The sequence below is a fragment of the Callorhinchus milii genome, unplaced genomic scaffold (genome assembly GCF_018977255.1).
Source record: "Callorhinchus milii isolate IMCB2004 unplaced genomic scaffold, IMCB_Cmil_1.0 Scaffold22, whole genome shotgun sequence".
Classification (NCBI taxonomy): Eukaryota; Metazoa; Chordata; class Chondrichthyes; order Chimaeriformes; family Callorhinchidae; genus Callorhinchus; species Callorhinchus milii.
This window is the reverse complement of record NW_024704763.1, coordinates 10,251,176-10,273,879: the sequence shown is the minus strand read 5'-3', so window position 1 is coordinate 10,273,879 and position 22,704 is coordinate 10,251,176. Positions and strand designations below refer to the sequence as shown.

Below are 22,704 nucleotides of genomic sequence, written 5' to 3'. Positions count from 1 at the left end.
CTATTTTGAGTGATTCTTTTATTTGTTTTAGATAATTTATTTTACTTGTAGTAAAACCAGTTGTATCCCAATTTTTGACAATAGTATTGAACTGATAATGAGCAGTTTCTGTTGCCTGTTCCAGTACTCAACATTTTGTGTGACAAATGTCTAATACCTGTCTTATAGTGACATGGCTTGCAGTGTTGCAGGGATCACATCTGATGCAAATGTTTTGACAAATGAACTCAGGTTGATTGCTCAGAGGTAGGTACTCATTAACTAATGCAAAATAAATTAATGGAACTCAAAGAGGACACTGGAGTTCGATGGCAGCATCTGAGAGGGAAGTCAGGGAGGAAATAATAGATGTTTTGACAACAATTTTAGCGAATATCCTTGGAATAGAAAGTTGTTCCAGGAGACTGGATGGCAGCTGTTTAAAAAAGGAGAATTGGACCAGCTGAGTAATTATGGACCAGTCAGTCTAATGCCCATAGTGGGAAAACATTTGGAGGCTATAATACAGGACAATATTAATAACCACTTGGAAAGGCGTGGATTGGTTAAAGACATTACCTTCACACCATCAGCTTCAGATATTCTCTCGGTTATTTTGTCAAAAATCTATTTGCCAGGCAAAACTTGTCTTTAACAAATCCTTGTTGTCTTTAACCAATCCACCCCAGCTCAGGTGCCCAGCCGGCATTGTCAAGCATTTTGAGACGTCTTTCCAATGTGAAAAAGGCGTAATGTATATGTTATGTTTCTGGAAGGGAAAAAATATTGCACATGTGGCCCATGGGAATTTCTCAAATCCAGCATCCAGCCTCAGCAGCAGAAAGGTGGACCAACCTGATCTAGACTCAGTTGGAATTTCTCCCTATTATTCAGTTTTAAATTAGTGAAATATTTTGTGTATTTATTTCCAGATATCTTCTTCAGTACCAGGAACCAATCCCTTGTGAACAGCTGGTCACAACACTATGTGATATCAAGCAAGCTTACACCCAGTTTGGAGGTAAGGGGAACATTCCAGTCTAATATTTGAAAAGTTAATGATGGAATTTGGAGAATGGTAAAATTTAGTGACATTCCATTCGCCTTCCAACTTAAAAATTTAAAGATTAGCTTAAAAACAAAACTTCCATTTATATGGTGCCCTTCACGCAGGCTAGTGTCTCGGGGGAACTGAAAAACATAATTGAACCTCATTAATTGGTGAACTACAGACCAGCATTAGTTTACTCTGAATTCCATCGAAAGATGAAATATCTGCCTGTCAGTATGTGACATAAACATGCTAATAATAATTATTATGATACATTATATGTTGGGCCAATAGAAAAGTGTGGCCCCACTCTTGTGGAATTCACTACAAACAACAACCGCCTTCCCCCCACCCCACCCTCCACCACCAACTACAAAGCCACTATAAATGTAGTTTCCGGCCCGCGGGCCTTTCGCATGTTTCCCTCTCGTCACTGGGTGAGGCGGCTCTGGACTCTCTTTGGGTGCAGCGCAAGTGGCAAATGGACTTCAGTCGGAGGCCCCGCTGCTGTGATTGTCTGTGTGTCTCACTGTGTTTGTGTGTGAGAGTGTATGAGTGTGTATGATTGTCTGTGTGTATGTCTCTCTCTATATGCATTTGTGAGTGTCTGTGTCTCTTTCTCTTTGTTTGTGAGTGCCTGTGTGAGGATGTCTGTGTCTCCTGTGTGTTTGTGGGTCTGCCTGTGTGTGTGTGTCTCTCTATGTGAGTGTGGGTCTCTCTTTGAGAATGTCTCTCTCTGTGTATCTGTGAGTGTGTGTCTCTCTCTCTCTCTATGTCTGTGAATGGGTGTGTGCCTCTCTCTGTGTCTGTGAGTGTTTCTGTGTCTCTCTGACAGTATATCTGTGAGTGTGTGTGTCTCTGTCTGGGTCTGCGTACAGTGCTGGGCCCTGAGAGCTCCTGTAGCCTTGCTGGTGTCCCCCCCCCCTCCCCCCAAAAGAAAAGGCAACAAGTTTTTGTTAAAGAAGTAATTAATATTTTCCTTTGCGGCAATCTAATATGTGTTATTTCCTCATGTTTTGTTTTTATCAATAAAGTGAAAAAATGTAAGTTTGCAGTAAAATGTTCCTCAATAGCATTAATCGATTTCCACAATTTTCTGCAAAAAGTTGCCAAAGAATCCACCATAATTTTCCGCAGGCAAATATTCACACATTTTTGGGCAAATATTTCCAAACTTTTCTATTGGCCCAGATTATATGCAAGGAAATATACACACAGTGGTTTGAAAAGCAGGTATAATGGAGAAGTTGTTCCTGTAACAAACATTCTTTGATTTCAGCTCTTAGCCATAGTAATGTTAACGCCATTTAGATATTCTAGAAAAGATGAAAATTTCCTTCAAAACGTGTGACTTATTTGGCAGCCAAAGTCACATGATGTCTCTGTCATTAGGACTCCATTTGGCTCAATGATCTTCTGGACCTCTCCACTGCTTTTGATATCGTCGATCATGCCAACCTCCCTGTGTCCCTCATGCTCCTCAGAGGGACCCCACTCTACTTGGTCGAGTCTAACCTGATCCACCACCAAAAATGTCTCCACAAATGGTTTCTCCTCCTGACCAGAGCCAACTGTGACCCCTTCCTTTTCCTCATTTACATGCTCTCTCTCAGTGATGTCATCTGCAGACATAGGGTCAATTTTCACATGTATGCAGACAATGTCATTTTCCTCTTACATTTCTTCCTCAAGCGATCCCAGGTCCACCGATGCTTTTGCTTGTCAGACACCACGGCCTGGGTGATTTCCAACTTTCTACATGTTATAAATATTATTATAAAGACATCCTCCTTGGCTCCTGCCAACATCTTCTCACCTGAGGCTCCTTGGCTACATGGCTTATCTCTCAGACTCCATGGATTATCTCTCAGACTCGCTGAACCTGTGCACAACCTTGGCATTGATTTCAACCCCCTGCTGTCACCACATCCAGTTCCTGATCAGGACCACTTTCCGCCACCACTGCCCACCTCTGACCCAATAAAGCTGAAACCCTTAATGACACATTACTGCCGTCTTCACTTTGTTTCCACGAATGTTTTTTCCTCCACCCCCCACACTGTCTCGTGCGGTGTCCCTCAGGGCTCTGTCCTCGGTCCCCTCCTCTTCACCCTCTATATGCTCCCCCTGTGGTGACATCATCCGCAGACATGGGGTTCACTTCCACATGTATGCGGATGACACCCAACTCTACCTTTCCTCCTCTACCCTCAACTCCACGACCCCCGATGTCCTGACAGCTGCCTGTCCGACATCGAGTCCTGGACGAGAGACAACTTTCTTCAGCTCAACGTGCGTAAAACTGAGGCCCTCCTGATTGGCTCACGTCAGCGCCTCCGCACCTCAGGCGCTGACAGCATCAGCATCCAAGGCCGCACTCTCCACTTCTCAAAGCCATCAGAAACCTCGGGGTTCCCCTCGACCCTGAGCTATCCTTTCTCCCTCATATCCGCACCACAACTGGCACCGCCTTCCATCACCTCCGGAACATCGCAGACTACGGCACTACCTCACCCCTCACGCGGCTGAAACTCTGGTCCATGCCTTTACCACCTCAAGGCTGGACTATGGGAACTCTCTCCTCGACGGCCTTCCCGGCCCTCCCTCCACACTGCAGGTCATTCAGAACTCTGCAGCTCGTGTACTGTCCCACACCAGACACCGAGACCACATCACGCCCGCCCTCGCCCTCACCCTCGCTCGCCTCCACTGGCTCCCCATCCCCCAGAGGATCGAATTCAAGATCCTCATCCTCACCTACACGGCCATTCACGGCCTTGCTCCCTCCTACCTCTCTGACCTACTATCCCCCTACCTACCTGCCCGTACCCTCCGTTCCTCTGGCTCCGGTCTGCTCCACATCCCCCACCCCAACCGCCCTACCATCGGTGGCCGGGCCTTCAGCCTCTCAGCCCCGAGGCTCTGGAATTTTGTCCCCCAGTGCCTTCAACTTGCCTCCTCCTTTTCCTCCTTCAAGGCCAGTCTCAAGACCTTCCTCTTTGACCGTGCCTTCAGCTCCCCTCTCGACTCTCTACCCCCTCCTCGCTCCCTCCCTCCCCTCACCCTGACCATTTCCCCCCTCCTCGCTCCCTCCCTTCCCTCCCCTCACCCTGACCATTTCCCCAATGCTCGGGTCCTGACCCAACTGTACAGCGCCTTGGGACGTCTTCCCGACGTGAAAGGCGCTCTATAAATGGAATCTTGTTGTTGTTGTTGATTTTCCCAATACCCTCCTTGCCAGTCACCCCAGCTCCACCACCCATCAAATCCAATTAATTTAAAACTCAGCTACATGCATTTTCACCCATACCAAACTCTGTTGCCTTCGATACCGTGGACCACTCCATGCTCCTCCGTTGCCTCTCCTCTCACCTCAACCTTCAAGATTCTGTCCTTGAATGGTTCAGGTCTTATCCCTTACATTGTCTCCAATTTGTCTCCTACCACGGTTTCTCTTCCAGCGCCGCACAGTCTTGTGCGGTGTTCCTCAGGGCTTTGTCCGCAGTCCCCTCCTCTTCAACCTCTACATGCTCCCCGTTGGTGACATCATCGCAGATATGGGGTCAACTTCCACATGTACCCAGATGACACTCACCTCTGTCTCTCTGCCTCCACCTCGATTCCAGGACAACTGACATCCTGACTGACTGTCTGTCAGACATCAATTCATCACCTCAAGGCTCAACTACAGAAACTCCCTCCTTGTCGGCCTCCTCAACTTTTCCCTACACAAGCTGCAAATCATCCAGAACTCTGCAACTCATGTCTTCTCCTGCACCAGGCTCCGTGACCCCATCATCCCCACCCTCACCCAGCTCCACTGGCTCCCCATTCCTCAGAGGATAGTATTCAAAATAATCGTCCTCACTTTCAAGGCCCTCCACGGCCTTGCCAACCTCCTATATCTCTGACCTGCTGACCCCCTCTCAACCTGTCCGCTCCCTCTATTCAGCAAGAACCTACCATCGGCGGCCGGGCTTTCAGCCTCTTTGCCCGCGCCCTTTGGAATTCTATCCCACAATCCCATCGCTTCGCTCCTTCCGTCGCCTCCTTCAAGGTACAACTCAAGGCTCTCCTTTTCGATCGTACTTTCAGCCGTCCTCCTACCTCTCTGCCCACCTTCAATCTCATCCCTGCCCCCCCACGCTCGGGTCCTGATCCCCAACTGTTCAGTACCTTGGGACGTCTCCCGAAGTGAAAGGTGCTTTACAAGGGTAATTTTGTTGTTGTTGTTGTGCCCCAGTCCTTCACAGGCTCCATTGACTCTCTGTTGCCGAATGGATCAACTTCACGATGCTGACAATTACATTTAAATCATTTCACACCCTCACACCTCCCTATGTTTCCGAGTTGCTCACACCCTCCTGCACTACCTAATAATCCTTGCATTTGATATAGCGCTTTTCACGTCGGGAGGACGTCCCAAAGCGCTTCACAGAACACACTGTAAAGTGAATTGACTGTATATTTGTGGGCGAACGCGGCAGCCAATTGCGCACAGTAGATTGAAAATGACCAATTTATTATTGTTTTTGGTTTTGGAGGGATTATTACCTATCCTCTCCGCTCAGCTGGCCCAGGGTTCTACATTTCTCTGGTCCCCACCTTCAGCCTTTACACTCTGGTCCCCCTTCTGCCTTGCCCATCTTCAGATCGAACCTGAAGCCCTTCCTCTTTGACCAAGCCTACAGTCACGTCCCATCTCTCACTGGCTCAGCATCAAACTCCGCCACTGTTCAGTGCTACCTCTGTGAAGACGTTATATAAATGCAAGTCATGATCTGTGCGGTGGCTCCCTCTACATGTATTGGAGTTGTGGGATTGCATTGCCTGCATTGGTTGATTTAGATTTCTGCAGGTATCAACTTTCCCTCAGGAATTTACTTCTGCTGATCTTGTAAACCTTAATTACCCCCTTCCCCAGGCCATCGCACAGTCCTTGCGTTTGATATATCATCTTATTTCATCAAAAAGTCTCAAAGCCCTTCAGAGTTTCTGTGAAGTGCAGTAAGTATTTATTTGTAGGAAAACATGTATTTGTTTCTCTCTAAACCTGATAGTTCTTTTTTCTATTGTTTTCCAAAATGGAAATGCCATTATATTTTGTTTTGGAGCTCCTCTCCTGTGGTCTAATCTCTAATGAAATTTTGTGTAATGTTTTGGGGAGTTTTGCCTACTGTTGAAAGCTACAGATTGACAAATTGACAAAGGTGGTAGGGTTATGGTGAAGCAGGATGCTGCATAATTGATTGGATTGCAGTAGGATCACTTGTCATACATTTTTTGTGCTATGTGCACCTCTAGTTTCTAGTACAACATAATTGCAAGTTCAAGTTAATCACTGGTGCAAACAGGATAGGAAACTGTTATGGAATGCCTGCTAGTTTTAAATTATTACTGGTACTGCAATAGCTGGGCGGATAGCCTGGGGAGAGGGGTAATTAAGATTTACAAGATCCTGGTCTGAGCTACATTCACATTGTAGCTTTGTGGGCTTCTTGCTTTTGGATGAACTTGAAAAACTGAAAACGTTTTTGCCAGTGAAGAAAATGAAGTTAATAAATCATCTAATTCCGTATGATTAATGTATAAAGTTTATTGCTGCAGACCTTAGAGAAGCAATAACCAATATAGGCTCTATATTTGGCCCTCAATATATTTCAAATAAAAATGTCTTGTTTCTCCTGTAATGCTGTATCTGTTATATAAATGCTGTGTATCCAAGAAGGTTAGATTATATTTTCTAAAAATCTGTTTATATTCACAGGAAAGCGTCCATTTGGTGTTTCACTGCTCTATGTGGGATGGGATAAGCACTATGGCTATCAGCTTTATCAGAGTGACCCCAGTGGAAACTATGGAGGCTGGAAAGCCACATGCATTGGAAATAACAGTGCTGTAAGTATTTTGACTAATGGTTTGCATAACTTTCTGCAAAGAGTACATTTTACGTAAATACAAGCCTAAACTTTATTTAAAATTTGGATCTAAAATACTTCAAATATCTCATTGATTGCTGTGTTCACCTGCACAGTTACTACATTCTACAGTGGATCATTACAGATGAATCTAAGTGCACTGAGATGCCTTGACATCACAATAAGGTGCGATATCAATTGGGAGGATCATCCAAGTGTCTTGTCACACGTGGAAACCCATTACCATGCTTAAGTGTATCCAAACCAAACCGAGAATTCCATTCTTCCCACCAACACATGGAATTTCCATAGCTATTTATTAAAATGGAGTCCTGTAGCGTATTGAGTCCCCCAAAAATAATAATAATGATTTGGTCACTCAATCCACCATTGTTTGTGGGACACGCTGTGCGCAATTGGCTGCCGCATTTCGCCCACAAATATACTTCACGGTATATTGTGTGAAGTGCTTTGAGACTTCTCAAGGATGTGATAAGGTGCAAATACAAGGATTATTAAATGGAATACTCACTCTCTCCCTGGAAGGACAGATCCAGCTTACCTAATTTCAGAGTATTAGGTGCAGGTTAGCAAAGAGCTAAGGCTTGGGGACCCCAGAATGTATGATGAGGTAACTGCTGGAGGTTTAACAACCAAAAATAGCTTTCATTGAGGGAACTGCCTGGCAAGCTTTCCTGCTGCTTGTCCAGCTAGGACCTTGTCCAGAAGGTTGTGAGTTCAAGACCCACACTGGGACTTGGAATCACAGAGTCTAAGCTGTTATTCCAATGCAACTCTGAGGTGTGTTGCATTGTTGGAGGTGTCGTTCTTTGGATGAGATGTTTAATTGTCTGCCTGTTCTGGTGGATGCAAAGATGGCACTATTCGAAAAGAGAAGGAGTTTCTCCCGGTGTCCCAGCCAACAATCCCCCAAATAAAATTGGTCATTCACTTCATGGCTTTCTCATAAAATCATAGAATAATACCGCACAGAAGGAGGCCATTCGCCCATCGTGCGTGTGCTGCTCTTTGAAAAGAGCTTCCAAATCAACCCACTCCCCCACTCTCTCCCCAAAGCACTGATCAACCCCACTCCCCCACTCTCTCCCCATAGCCCTGATCAACCCCACATACTGGATAAGAAAGGAGTCCTCTACACATTGAAGGAACTCCATTCTCTTATCCCCTTTATTTTCCTCTTCTGGCAAATTTATTTGGGGTTAGTTGAAATCCCCTATGATTATTATTCCATGTATTTTACTCATTTCCCTAATTTGCTTGCATATTCTTCCTCTACCTCCCTTCCACTATTAGGTGGTCTGTAGAGCACCCCTATTTGTGTGATTGAGCCCTATTTATCTTTTATCTCGATCCACACAGATTCTGTTTCTATCTTACTGTTGGCTATGTCCCTTTTTTCTATTGCAATGATGTTATGAGTACAGCTATTCCACTGCCCCTTTTCCCATCTCTATCCTTTCTAAATACATTATAACCTGCAATGTTTAATTGACAATCCTGTTCTTTCTGTAGCCCGTTTCAGTAATCCCAATGATATCTGGTTCCTCACCACAAATTATTGCCTCCAGTTCTCCTGTTTTATTTTAGATGCTGTGTACATTCATGTTCAGACAGTTTCATCATTATTATTAATTGTTCCGCATTTTATTTTTGACGATCTGTTCTATAATTGTACTACAACAACAACAATTTGGATTTATATAGCACCCTCCACGCCGGACGGTGTCTCAGAGCTTCACAGTAACGGATCCCGGGGCCAAGCCGGGGGGAGGTGGCGGAAGGTGACCAAAGGCACGGTCGAAAAAAAAGGACTTCAGCTGAGACTATTAATTCCCTGACCATTTATATTCTCCTATTTCTTACTTTTGTCTGGCTTGAGTTATTTCCTTCTGATCCCTCCCCCCGTTTACTAGTTTAAAGCCTTTGCCACAACCCTATTTCCCCTTTCCACTAGGACACTGGTCCCCTTCTACTTCAGGTGGAGCCTGTCCAGTTTGTACAGCTCTTTCCTGACCCAGTATTGGTGCCAGTGTCCCATGAAGTGGAGCCCTTCTTTCCCACATCAATCCTTTAGCCACGTGTTAACTTTCCTAATCTGTTTCTCCCTCTTCCGATTCGCCTGTAGTTCAGGTAATAATCCAGTGATTATTACCTCAAGGTCCTGTTTTTTAACTTAACTCCTAACTCCTGGAACTCCCTCTCCAGGACCTCCTCCCTTTTTTTCCTATGTTGTTTGTCCCTACGTGGACCACGACAACTAGATCTATCCCATCCCTTTCCAAATTCCTCTTCAGCTGCTTCGAGATGTCCCTTACCCTGGCACCAGGTAGGCATCACACGCTTCAGGACTCTTGGCTACAGAGGATGCTGTCTATTCTGCTAAGAATTGAATCCCCTATCACAACTACATTTCTATTCTGCTCTTCCTGGCTTGGGACAGCCGTCTGCTCCGCTGTGCCTTGGTCTGTATTGTGTCTGTCCTCCACACATTCCTTGTGCTCACAGGAATCGAGTACCTCATACCTGTTGGACAGGACCAGTGTCTGTGGGACCTCATCCTCTTCCTCTCCCAGGTTCCCATTACTCTGCTCGCTGACAGTTGCACCCTCCCTTTCCTGTGCTTTCCTATGGGGTGTGGCCGAGTTCAGGATAAAACTATCCAGAAATTCCTCCCCCTTCCTTATTTCTCGGAGTGTGTCTAACTCACACTCCAGCTCAATGATTCTGAGCCGAAGTGTGTCAAGCCAGAAACATTTCCTGCAGAAGTGATAGTCCAGGACAGTCTCACAATCCACAAACTCCCACATATAGCATTCCCAACACACTGCCTGTGCTGTCATTTCAACTTGTATTTTATTAATTAAATATGTAGTTCACTTCGCACCTTCTACCCCTCTGCACCTAGAGACACACACACAGACTCAGAGACACAGAGGGAGACATACACAGACTCAGAGACACACAGAGAGAGACACACGCAGACTTAGAGACAGAGAGAGAGACAAACACACGCGCACAGACTCAGAGACAGAGAGAGACACACAGACTCAAAGACACACAGAGAGACACACAGACACCGAGAGAGAGGGAGAGATAGACTCAGAGACACAGAGAGACACATACACCCACAGACTCAGAGACACATAGAAAGACACAAACATACACAGACTCAAAGACACAGAGAGACACACACAGACTCAGACACAGAGAGAAACACACACACTCATACAGACTCAGAGACACAGAGAGAGAGGCACACAGACACAGAGAGAGGCACACATACACACAGACTCAGAGACACAGAGAGAGAGAGAGACACAGATTCAGACACAGAGAGAGACACACACACACAGACTCAAGAGACACAGAGACACACACAAAGACTCACACAGAGAGAGACACTCACCCACACACACTCGCAGACACAGAGAGACACACACCTCAGAGAGAGGAACACAAACTCATAGACACAAAGAAACACGCACACAGACAGAGGAGAGACACACACATACACATTCACACAGAGGCACTCACAAACAGACACAGACAGACAGACATACAGAGTAGAGAGACACACTCACATAGACACTCAGAAACATACAGAGGAGAGAGACACTCAAACACAGAGTGAGGGATACACTCGCATAGAGGAGAGAGCCACACTCACATTGCCAGTGAAACAGAGAGAGAGAAAGACACTGCCACACTCACACAGGCACACACACACACTCACACACATGCACATACTCACCGACAGACACATCCACATACTCATTCTCACACACATACTCTCACACACATACACACATACTCTCACACACATACACACATACTCTCACACATATGCTCACAAACACACACACACAGGCACACTGACTGACTGACAGACAGTCACATACACACAGACAATGACAACAGTGGGGGTTCCGAGTGAATCCTATTTCTCGCTTGTGTGTCCGGAGCCACCCTCAGTGACTTTGAGTAAGCAGTGTGAGGCCAGGGGAGAAGTTACATTTATAGCGGGTTTGTGGTGGAGGAGGATGCTTGTAGCGGATTCCGCAGCAAAAGTGCATTCCAGTATCTAAATATTACATTTTTTGTTGAATTTTCAGGCTGCAGTGTCCATGTTGAAACAAGATTACAAAGAAGGAGAGATGACTTTACTATCTGCCCTTGCATTGGCAATTAAAGTGTTGAATAAAACCATGGATGTTAGTAAACTATCAGCGGAAAAGGGTAAGTTGTGTTTAATATCAGATTCTGTGGCATTCTGTTTCCTTACGAAATTCTAGAAATGTCCCATCATGCTCACGGTCTCAAATTAAGATCATTTTCATTAATTGACCTAAACTCAAACAAAAAGATGTGAAGAAAATGCTGTTAGCTAATGTCATCATCAAATCAATGTTTTAAATTGCCAAGACATAAAATACAATAATAAAAATGGCAGTTCATGTACGAGGAGGTGAAGTGAGTGAGGCTAAAGATCACAGGACGTGAAGGAATTTGTAGCTGAGGATCGAGACCTTGAAGTCGATCCATTAGGAGACAAGGAGCCAGTACAGCTTCTACTGAAGTGATCAGTGGAGCCTGGTGAGGGGGTAATCAGGGGCCTGGTAAGGGCCGGGTATAATAATCCTTGCATTTGATACAGAGCCTTATCACGTCTTCAAGGCATCTCAAAGCCCTTCACAGAATAGACTGTAAAGTGAATTGACTAGTTGCGGACAAAACACGGCAGCCAATTGCACAGAGCAGTGTCCCACAAACGGTGGATTGAGTGACCAAATTATTTTTCTAGTCCAGGGATTATTATCAAGTGTGTGGAGTAAGAAAACTTGGACAAGGTTTCACCCTGCCAGGAATTGAACCCAGATCTTTCGCTTGCGAAGCGAGTGCTATTAACCAACAACAAAAACATCTTGCGCTTATATAGCACCCTCAATGCAGGGTAGGGTCTCAGAGCGCTTAACAGTGGTGGAGCCTGACTCCGAGCCGGGGGAGGGGGGAGGTGGCGATAAGCACAGTCGAACAGGAAAGTTTTCAGGTGGGACTTGAAAGAAGGGAGAGAGGGGGCAAGACGGAGGGATTGGGAGAGAGTATTCCAGAGATTCAGGGCGTAGTGGCTGAAAGCGCTACCTCCAATGGTGGGGTGGAGGGTGTGAGGGACAAGCAGGACACTGGTTCCAGTCGATCAGAAGCCTTGGGTGGTGGATTGGGGAGTGAGAGGGTCGGAGAGGTAGGGAGGTGTCAGGGAGTGATTGGATTTGAACACGAGTGTGAGGATCTTGAAGTCGATCTGTTTGGTGATGGGGAGCCAGTGGAGCCTGGGCCAGAACTGGTGAGATGTGGGTAGGGAGTTTGGTTCGGGTCAGTATGTGGGCGGCAGAGTCTGAATGAGCTGATTTTGTGAATGGTGGAGCTGGGGAGACCGGCGAGGAGTGAGTTGGAGTAATCCAGGCGGGAGGTGACAAACACATGCACCAGGGTTTCGGCTGCATTTGGGGTAATATACAGTCAGAGGCGGGCAATGTGACGAGATGGAAGAAAATGATCCTGGTCAGGGACCGGATGTGGGGGGAGGAAGGATAGTTGAGGGTCAAAACAGACACCAAAACAGACAACTCCCTAGTTCGGTGAGCCTGAGGGAGGTTGAGGAGGAGTGAAGTCGTTGAAGGAGTACGGCTTCCTTCTTATCCATATTCAGCTGCAGGAAGTTTACTCTCATCCAGGCCCTGATGTGTGCCAGACAAGCTGATAGAACATCGGGGGAACCTGGAGTTGGTGCTGGAGGCAAAGTAGATTTGTGTGTCACCTGCACTCATGTGGAAGTTTACCCGATGTCTGTGGGTGACATCACCCAGAGGGAGTATATAGATAAGGAAAAGAAGAGGCCAAGGATGGAGCCCTGGGGTGACCGGGCGAGGGCGGGAGGAGAAACCATTTGCTGAGATTAAATGGAGGCGGTTGGTTAAGTAGAACTCGAACCGTATGAGTGCGGTCCCACTAAGATGGATGAGAGAGGAGAGGAGGATGGTGTGGTCAACTGTGTCAAACGCGGCAGAGAGATCCAGGAGGATGAGGAGGCAGAGGGAGCCCTGGTCACAGATAGAGAGGACGTTGTTTGTGACTTTGACAAGCGCCGTCTCTGTGCTGTGGGCAGTCAGGGTGAAAACCAGACTGCAGGGGCTCGAGGAGGGAGTGGGGGGAGAGCTGTGACCGAAGTTGACCTGGAACAATGTGTTCCAGGACTTTGACAAGGAAGGGTAGGCTGGCGATGGGACGGTAGTGTGTGAGGTTAGAGGGATCGAGGGAGGAGTTTTTTGAGGTGGGTGTGATGGCAGTGGGTTTCAGGGGGAGTGAAGCACAGCCTGATGAGAGAGACTGATTGACCGTGTCAATCACTGAGCGACAGGACTCCACTAACAATAAATGGTACAGTTTTAAAGGGGGTACGAAAGACCTGGGGGTTCACATACACAGGTCTTTGAAGATGGCAGGACAGATTGATAGAGCTGTTAACAACAACAACAAGATTCCATTTATAGAGCGCCTTTCACGTCGGGAGGACGTCCCAAGGCGCTGTACAGTTGGGTCAGGATCCGAGCAGGGGGGAAATGGTCAGGGTGAGGGGAGGGAAGGGAGGGAGCGAGGAGGGGGGAAATGGTCAGGGAAGGGGAGGGAAGGGAGGGAGCGAGGAAGGGGGAAATGGTCAAGGTGAGGGGAGGGAAGGGAGGGAGCCAGGAGGGGGGAAATTGTCAGGGTGAGGGGAGGGAAGGGAGGGAGCGATGAGGGGGAAGAGAGTCGAGAGGGGAGCTGAAGGCTGAAGGTCAAAGAGAAAGGTCTTGAGACCGGCCTTGAAGGAGGAAAGGGAGGAAGTGGCGAAGGCACTGGGGATGGAGTTCCAGAGCCTCGGGGCTGAGAGGCTGAAGGCCCGGCCACCGATGGTAGGGCGGTTGGGGCGGGGGATGTGGAGCAGACCAGAGCCAGAGGAACGGAGGGTACGGGGGGGTACGTGGGGGGATAGTAGGTCAGAGAGGTAGGAGGGAGCGAGGCCGGGAATGGCCTTATAGGTGATGATGAGGATCTTGAATTCGATCCTCTGGGGGATGGGGAGCCAGTGGAGGCGAGCGATGGTGAGGGTGAGGGAGAGGGTGAGGGTGGGAGTGATGTGGGCGCGAGGACTGGTGCGGGACGGTACACGAGCTGCAGAGTTCTGAATGACCTGCAGTGTGGAGGGAGGGCCGGGAAGGCCGACGAGGAGAGAGTTCCCATAGTCCAGCCTTGAGGTGACAAAGGTGTGGACCAGAGTTTCAGCCGCGTGAGGGGTGAGGTAGTGCCGTAGTCTGCGATGTTCCGGAGGTGATGGAAGGCGGTGCCAGTTGTGGTGCGGATATGAGGGAGAAAGGACAGCTCAGGGTCGAGGGGAACCCCGAGGTTCCTGACTGGCTTTGAGAGGTGGAGAGTGCAGCCTTGGATGCTGATGCTGTCAGCGCCTGAGGTGCGGAGGCGCTAACCTGAGCCAATCAGGAGGGCCTCAGTTTTGCGCACGTTGAGCTGAAGAAAGTTGTCTCTCGTCCAGGACTCGATGTCGGACAGACAGCTGTCAGGACATCGGGGGTCGTGGAGTTGAGGGTAGAGGAGGAAAGGTAGAGTTGGGTGTCATCTGCATACATGTGGAAGTTAACCCCATGTCTGCGGATGATGTCACCACAGGGGGAGCATATGGAGGGTGAAGAGGAGGGGACCGAGGACAGAGCCCTGAGAGACACCACACGAGACAGTGCGGGGGGTGGAGGAGAAGCCATTCGTGGAAACAAAGTGAAGACGGTGGGAGAGGTACGACCTAAACCACTCAAGGACAGGGCCTTGAAGGTTGAGGTGGGAGGACAAGCGGTGGAGGAGGATAGCGTGGTCGACCGTATTGAATGCTGCCGATAGGTCGAGGAGGCAGAGGGAGCCCTGGTCACAGATGGTCAGGATGTCATTGGTGACCTTGACCAGGGCAGTTTCTGTGCTATGGGCCGCATGGAAACCCGACTGAAGGGGTTTGAATAATGAATGGGTGGAGAAGAAAGAGCGCAGCTGAGAGGCCACAACTCTTTCCAGGACCTTGGACAGGAAGCAGAGGTTGGAGATGGGCCGGAGATTGATAGCTGCGACGCATCAAGGGAGGGTTTTTCCAAGGTGGAGTGATGGTGGCAGTTTTTAAGGGAATGGGGACAGAGCCACAGGAGAGGGACAGGTTGACAATGTCTGTGATATGTAGGGCAGGAGGTGGAGCTGGGAGATAAGGAGTGGAGTGGGGATGGGGTCAAGGGAGCAGGTGGTGGGTTTCAGGGATAGGATGAGTTTGGTGACAGAGGGTGGGGAAACGGGTACGAAAGTGTGTAGGGGAGGATGGGTAGGAGTCGGAGTGTGGGAGGGAAGGGGTGGGGGGTGGGTGGGAGTCGGAGTGTGGGAGGGAGGGGGTGGGGGGTGGGTGGATGTTGGAGGGGAAGTGACCGTGGAGCGAATTCCCTTGATTTTGGATTGAAGGAAATCCAGCACCTCCTTGCAGTGAAGGTTGGAGGAGATGACCTGCTCGGGGTGGCGGGGGGGACGGAGGAGTCGGGATGTGGTGGAAAACAGTAGCCTGGGGTTGTTCTTCGCCTCCAGGATTATCCTGGAGTAGAAGGACGACTTGGCCGAGGCTGGAGTGGAGCGGTAGATTTTGAGGAGGTCCAGCCAGATTTGTCGGTGGACCGTTAGGCCAGATTTGACGCAGGTGCGTTCAGCGGCCAACACCTGGCTCTTCAGTGAGCGGAGGTGGGTGGTGAACCATGGGGAGGAGCGGGAGTAGGAGACAGTACGGGAGGTGATGGGGGCAGAGTGTCGAGTGTGGAGGAGAGGGTGTTGTGGAGGAGGGTGAGAGGAGAAGAGGGGTCAGTGAGGGTTGAAGGCCAGAGGGAGAGGAGTTCAGAGGACTCCAAGGCAGCGGTTAGGGATTGTGGGGGTAACTTCTTCCAGGGGCGGTAGAAGATGGTGGTGGGTCTGGTGGAGGTGGGGAGGGGGGTGGAGGTGGTGAAGGAGATGAAGTGATGGTCGGAGACGGCCTTGTCGGTGATAGACACTGAGGCCCCGGGTGATCACCAAGTCGAGTGGGTGGCCGTGACTGTGAGTGGGGGAGTTGATGTGGAGGGAGAGGTTGAGCGAGGAGAGCAGGGAGGAGAAATCTGAGGAGATAGAGCAGGAAGGGGTGAAGTGCAGGTTGAAGTCGCCCAGGATGATGAGGCGATCAGAGCAGAGGCAGAGAAATGTAAAAAGTGTCGAAATATCGGAGATGAAGGTGGGAGAGGTTTTAGGGGCCGGTAGAGGAGGAGGATTTTGAGTGAGAGGAAGGAGGGGTGGGAGAGGTTGAGGTGCTCGAAAGAGAGGAAAGAGCCAGAGGAGTAGGGGGATAGGGCAAGTGGTGTCCTTGAGATAAGGGCGACACCACCGCCACGGCGGTTGGGGTGAGGGATGTGGTGGGAGGTGTAGCCGGGTGGTGTGGCCTCCGTGAGGGGGAAGGTGTCGCCTGGGGTGAGCCAGGTTTCTGTTAAGGCCATGATATCAACGTTCTCATCAAGGATGAGATCGTTGATGACCAGGGCCTTGTTACAGAGGGAGCGGACGTTTTGTAGTCCGATGCGGAGGGAGCGGTTGACAGAAGGGTGTGTGGGAGGGGAGGGGGGTCCAGGTTGTGAGGCAGCGGTGGGGGAGTGGGGATAAGGGAGGAGAGGTTGGCTCCTCGGGTCTGTGTCCGGGGTGGCTGGCGAGTGTGGTGGGGAATGGGGCAGTCGGTGTGGCTGCTGCTGGACAGCCAACGCCGAGTGCCGCGGTGAGCCCGGCGGAGGATTCCCAGGCTATGGGGAGAGAGTCATTAATGAGTCATTAGTTTGACCTCAGCTGGAGTATTGTGCCCAATTCTGGGCACTTTGCGAAGGATATAAAGCCTTGGAGAGGGTGCAGAGGAGATTTACTAGAATGGTACCAGAGATGAGGGACTTAAATTATGTGGAGACACTAGAGAAGCTGGGATTGTTCTCCTTAGAGCAGAGAAGGTTCATAGAATCGTAGAATTATACAGCATAGAAGGAAGCCCTTCGGCCCGGCTAATAGAAAAGAGCTTCCAAATCAACCGCTCTCCCCCGCTCCTTCCCCATAGCCCTGATCAACCCCACTCCCCCGCTCCCTCCCCATAGCCCTGATCAACCCCACTCCCCCGCTCTCTCCCCATAGCCCTGATCAACCCCACTCCCCCACTCTCTCCCCATAGCCCTGATCAACCCCACTCCCCCACTCTCTCCCCATAGCCCCGATCAACCCCACTCCCCCGCGCTCTCCCCATAGCCCCGATCAACCCCACTCCCCCGCGCTCTCCCCATAGCCCCGATCAACCCCACTGCCCCGCTCTCTCCCCATAGCCCTGATCAACCCCACTCCCCCGCTCTCTCCCATAGCCCTGATCAACCCCACTCCCCCGCTCTCTCCCCATAGCCCTGATCAACCCCACTCCCCCGCTCTCTCCCCATAGCCCTGATCAACCCCACTCCCCCGCTCTCTCCCCATTGCCCTGATCAAACTCACTCCCCCACTCTCTCCCCATAGCCCTGATCAACCCCACTCCCCCACTCTCTCCCCATAGCCCTGATCAACCCCACTCCCCCGCTCTCTCCCCATAGCCCTGATCAACCCCACTCACCCGCTCTCTCCCCATTGCCCTGATCAAACTCACTCCCCCGCTCTCTACCCATAGCTCTGCAAACTTGTCCTCCCCAAATAATTATCTGCTTTTCTCTTAAAAGCCGTTATGGAATCGGTTCCCACCGGCCTTTCAGGCAATGCATTCCAGATCCCACCAACTCACTGTGTGAAAACATTTCTCCTCACCTCTCTGTTTCTTTTAACGACTGTTTTAAATCGGTGTCCTCGGGGTTACCGACCCACCCGCCAGTGGAATTGGGGAGATTTAATAGAGGTGTTCAAAATTATGAGGGATTTTGATCGAGTGGATCGGGAGAAACTGTTTCCTCTGGCAGATGGGTCGGTAACCAGGGCACATAGATTTAAGCTGATTGGCAAAAGAACCAGAGGGGAGACGAGGAGAAGAGTTTTACACAGAGAGTTGTTCTGATCTGGAATGCAATGCCTGAAAGGGTAGATTCAATAACAACTTTCAAAAGGAAATTAGATAGGTAAATAATCTTTGCATCTGATATAGCACATTTTACGCCTTCTAGACATCTCAAAGCGCTTCATAGAATATACTGTAAAGTGAATTGATTGCATATTTGTTGGCAAAACACAGCAGCCAATTGTGCACAACAGCGTCCCACAAACAGTCATGGATTGAAGACACCAATTTATTACAGTTTTTTTCTTGTACAATTATGGCGTGTGAAGTAAGGTTTCACCCTGCCAGGAATCGAACTCAGGTTTCTCGCTTGTGAGGCGAGTGCTTTAACCATTGAGCTACAGGACTCCACACTTGAAAAGGAAAAAATTTCCATCCTGTTCGCTCCCTCCCCTCAGTGAGCCGACACAGGCATGATCGGCTGAATGGCCTCCTTCTGTGCTGTGAGGTTCTGTCCTTGGTCCCCTATCGATGTGCTTCCTCTTGGTGACATCATCCGCAGACATGGGGTCAACTTCTACATGTATGTGGATGACACCCTTTCTGCCTCCACCCTCGACTCCAGGACACACTGCTGGAGTGGGACTGATTGGTAGCTCTTCCAAAGAGCTGACACAGACATTCTGTCAGACATCAGGTCCTGGATGAGAGGTAACTTTCTTCAGTTGAATGTCTTTACAAGACCGAGGCTCCTGATTGGCTCCCGTCAGCACCTCCTCACCTCAGGCGCTGACAACATCACCGTTCATGGGGCTCACTCCCCCTCACTGAGCCAGTCCCGAACCCTGGGGTCTTGTTTGACCCTCAACTATTCTTTCTACTCACATCTGTGCCATGACCCGCTCTGCCCTCCCCACCTCCACAACATCACCACCCGGCTCTGCCACTGACCCACACCTCAGGCCCCCGAGACCCTCACACAGACCTTCATTACATCATTACATCCAGACTCGACTATGCAAACTCATTGCTTGTCGACATCCCCAACTCCTCCCTCCACAGGCGGCAGATCATCCAGAACTCTGCAGCCCGTGTCCTCTCCTGCACCAGGCTCCGTGACCCTATCACCCCCATCCTCACCCCCACCAGGCTCGGTGACCCTATCACCCCATCCTCACCCCCACCAGGCTCCGTGACCCTATCACCCCCATCCTCACCCCCACCAGGCTCCGTGACCCTATCACCCCCATCCTCACCCCCACCAGGCTCCGTGACCCTATCACCCCCATCCTCACCCCCACCAGGCTCCGTGACCGTATCACCCCCATCCTCACCCCCACCAGGCTCCGTGACCCTATCACCCCCATCCTCACCCCCACCAGGCTCGGTGACCCTATCACCCCCATCCTCACCCCCACCAGGCTCCGTGACCCTATCACCCCCATCCTCACCCCCACCAGGCTCCGTGAGCCTATCACCCCCATCCTCACCCCCACCAGGCTCCGTGACCCTATCACCCCCATCCTCACCCCCACCAGGCTCCGTGACCCTATCACCCCCATCCTCACCCCCACCAGGCTCCGTGACCCTATCACCCCCATCCTCACCCCCACCAGGCTCCGTGACCCTATCACCCCCATCCTCACCCCCACCAGGCTCCGTGACCCTATCACCCCCATCATCACCCCCACCAGACTCCGTGACCCTATCACCCCCATCATCACCCCCACCAGGCTCCGTGGCCCTATCGCCCCCATCCTCGCCCGACCCCAATGGCTTCCCATTACACAGAGGATACAGTTCAAGATCCTGGTCCTCACCTTCAAAGCCCTTCATGGCTTCGCTCCCCTCAACGTCTGCGACCTCCTAACCCCCTACCATCCTGCTCGCTCCCTCCCCTCAGCAGGCTCCAGCCTGCTTCACTTCCCCCGCCTCACTCACCCCACCATTGGTGGACGGGCCTTCCGCCACTCTGCCCCCACCCTCTGGTACTCCATCTCACAGTCCTTCCACCTCGCCCCCTCCCTCGCCACTTTCAAGATGCATCTCAAGACCCTCCTCTTCGAACGTGCTTTCAATCTCCCTGCTTCCGACCCCAACCCCCCACCAGCTCAGGTCCGAAACTCTTGACTGTCCCAACACCTTGGGATGTCCTCCTGATGTGAAAGGCCTTCACGCATGTAATTTGGTTTGTAATATTCTATGAATAAAAAGAGCAGCGGTTCTAATACCGTCTTGGGGGACACCACTGCCCATTTCCCTCCTGTCTGAAAAACAACCGTTCACCACTATTCTCTGCTTCCTGTCTCCCAGCCAGTTCTGTATCCGCTGCCACTGTCCCTTTAAATACCGTGAGCTTCAGTTTTGCTAACAGGTCTATTATGTGGCACTTTATCAAACGCCTTTTGAAAGTCTATATTTAGCATCCTTTTCACCTCTAAGGTCCCTTCTGCAACATCTCTTTTTCAAGACTGAGCTTATCAAGCTGTTTCTTGTAGCTTAACCATCGGTTTAGCTTGCTTCATTTAAACAGAAATATATAGTTTCATTCTCGAAACCCTCGGCTTTCAAACCCCTTCGAAAAAGTCATAAACTGCATCTTCAGTCGTGTGCCTTTCCTCCCCCAGTTTCTCATCCTGCTCAGGTCCTTGTTTACTCCTTTGTGTAAACCCTTTATAAGTGAAATTGTTGCTAAATAAACTCCATTGTTAGAAGCATATTTGCATTATTTTTAGGATAGGCTTGATAAGCTTGATCAGCTTAAAAAGATGTTTCAGAGTGAAGGAATTACTTGCGACACAACAAACCATGGTTAATGGTTTAAATCACATAATAATCCTTGCATTTGATATAGCGCTTTTCACGTCGGGAGGACGTCCCAAAGCGCTTCACAGAACACACTGTAAAGTGAATTGACTGTATATTTGTGGGCGAACGCGGCAGCCAATTGCGCACAGCAATGTCCCACAAACAGTCGTAGATTGAAAATGACCAATTTATTATTGTTTTTGGTTTTGGAGGGATTATTATTAGGCTCTGTGTGGAGTAAGGAAACTTGCCCAAGGTTTCGCCCTCTGCCTGGAATTGAACTCAGGTCTCTCGCTTGCAAAGCGAGTGCTCTAACCACTGAGCTATAGGACGCCACATTACTCTTTACTAAAAATATATGTAAACAAATAAACACAACAAAGTCTCAATTAAAGTAGAGTAACAGTCGCAACAATTTGATATGATAAGAACATAAGAATTAGGAGCAGACGTAGGCCATTCGGCCCCTCTAGCCTGCCCCCCCATTCAATAAGATCATGGCTGATCCATTCTAACTCCACCTACCCGCTTTATCCCCATATCCCTTAATCCCTTTATCCACAAGAAATCTGTCGATCTCAGTCTTGAATATGTTCCAAGGACTGAGCATCTACAGCCCTTTAGGGTAGAGAATTCCATAAATTCCAGGGGAAAACATCTCCCACTATCTATTCTGTCGTGCCCCTTAATAATCTTATAGGTTTCTATAAGATCACCTCTCATTCTTCTATATTCTACAGAATATAGGCCTAAATTGCTCAACCTATCTTCGTAACTCATCCCCCTCATCCCTGGTACCAACCTAGTAAATCAACGTTGTACCCCTCCAAGGTGAGTACGTCCCTTCTTAAATAAGGAGACCCAAACTGCACGCAATACTCTAGGTGTGGTCTCACCAGGGCCCTATGTAGTTGCAGCAAGACTTCCCTACTCTTATATTTTAACCCTTTTGTAACAAAGCCAACATACCGTTAGTCTTCCTAATTGCTTGCTTTACCTGCAAACTAACGTTTTGTGACTGGTGTACAAGGACACCCAAGTCCCTCTGAACGCTAACACTATCTAGCCTCTCCCCTTCTAAAAAAATAATCAGCTGTACTGTTTTTGCCACCTAGGGGGATGACTTCACACTTCCCTACATTATACTTCATCTGCCACCTATTTGCCCACTCCCCTGGCCTATCTATATCTCGTTGCATTTTTTAAATGTAATCCTCGGTGTTTCCTCTCCCTCCTAGTTTTGTGTCATCCACGAATTTGGATATTAAGTTTGATGTCCTCATCTAGATCGTTGATGTAGATTGTAAATAGTTGACGCCCAAGGACTGATCCTTGTGGCACTCCACTTGTCACATCCCGCCAATCTGAGAAGGACCCGTTTATCCCTACTCTTTGTTTTCTTCCCGTTAGCCATTCTTCAATCCGTGCTAATATATTCCCCTTAATTCCATGGGTCCTAATCTTCAGGATCAACCTTTTATGCAGCATCTTATCGAATGCCTTTTGGAAATCTAAATACACTACATCCACTGATTCCTCCCTATCCAATCTACTTGATATGTCCTCAAAAAAATCTAAAAGATTTGTTAAGCATAACTTCCCTTTTGTAAAGCCACGTTTACTCTGTCTAATCTTATTGTGATCCTCTAAGTATCCCACTATGACATCCTTAATTAAGGATTCTAGAATTTTCCCTACCACCGATGTCAGAATAACTGGTCTATAGTTCCCCATCTTCTCTCTCCCACCCTCTTAAATAGAGGTGTTATGTTTGCGATCTTCCAATCAATGGGAACTGTTCCAGAATCCAAAGAATTTTGGAAGATCAAACA

At 49.1% G+C, this 22,704-nt stretch overlaps 1 protein-coding gene across 1 annotated transcript in view; it reads left to right on the top strand.

Annotated features, from left to right (window-relative positions):
* The window catches only part of psma4 (proteasome 20S subunit alpha 4), a gene marked incomplete at its 5' end in the record, with an annotated part of 32,985 nt that overhangs the window by 1,334 nt on the left and 8,947 nt on the right, over positions 1-22,704 (top strand). Inside the window, 4 exon segments of the mRNA NM_001292354.1 lie at positions 169-246; positions 912-1,000; positions 6,798-6,928; positions 11,082-11,205. Coding sequence (NP_001279283.1) covers positions 169-246; positions 912-1,000; positions 6,798-6,928; positions 11,082-11,205 — 422 coding nt within the window.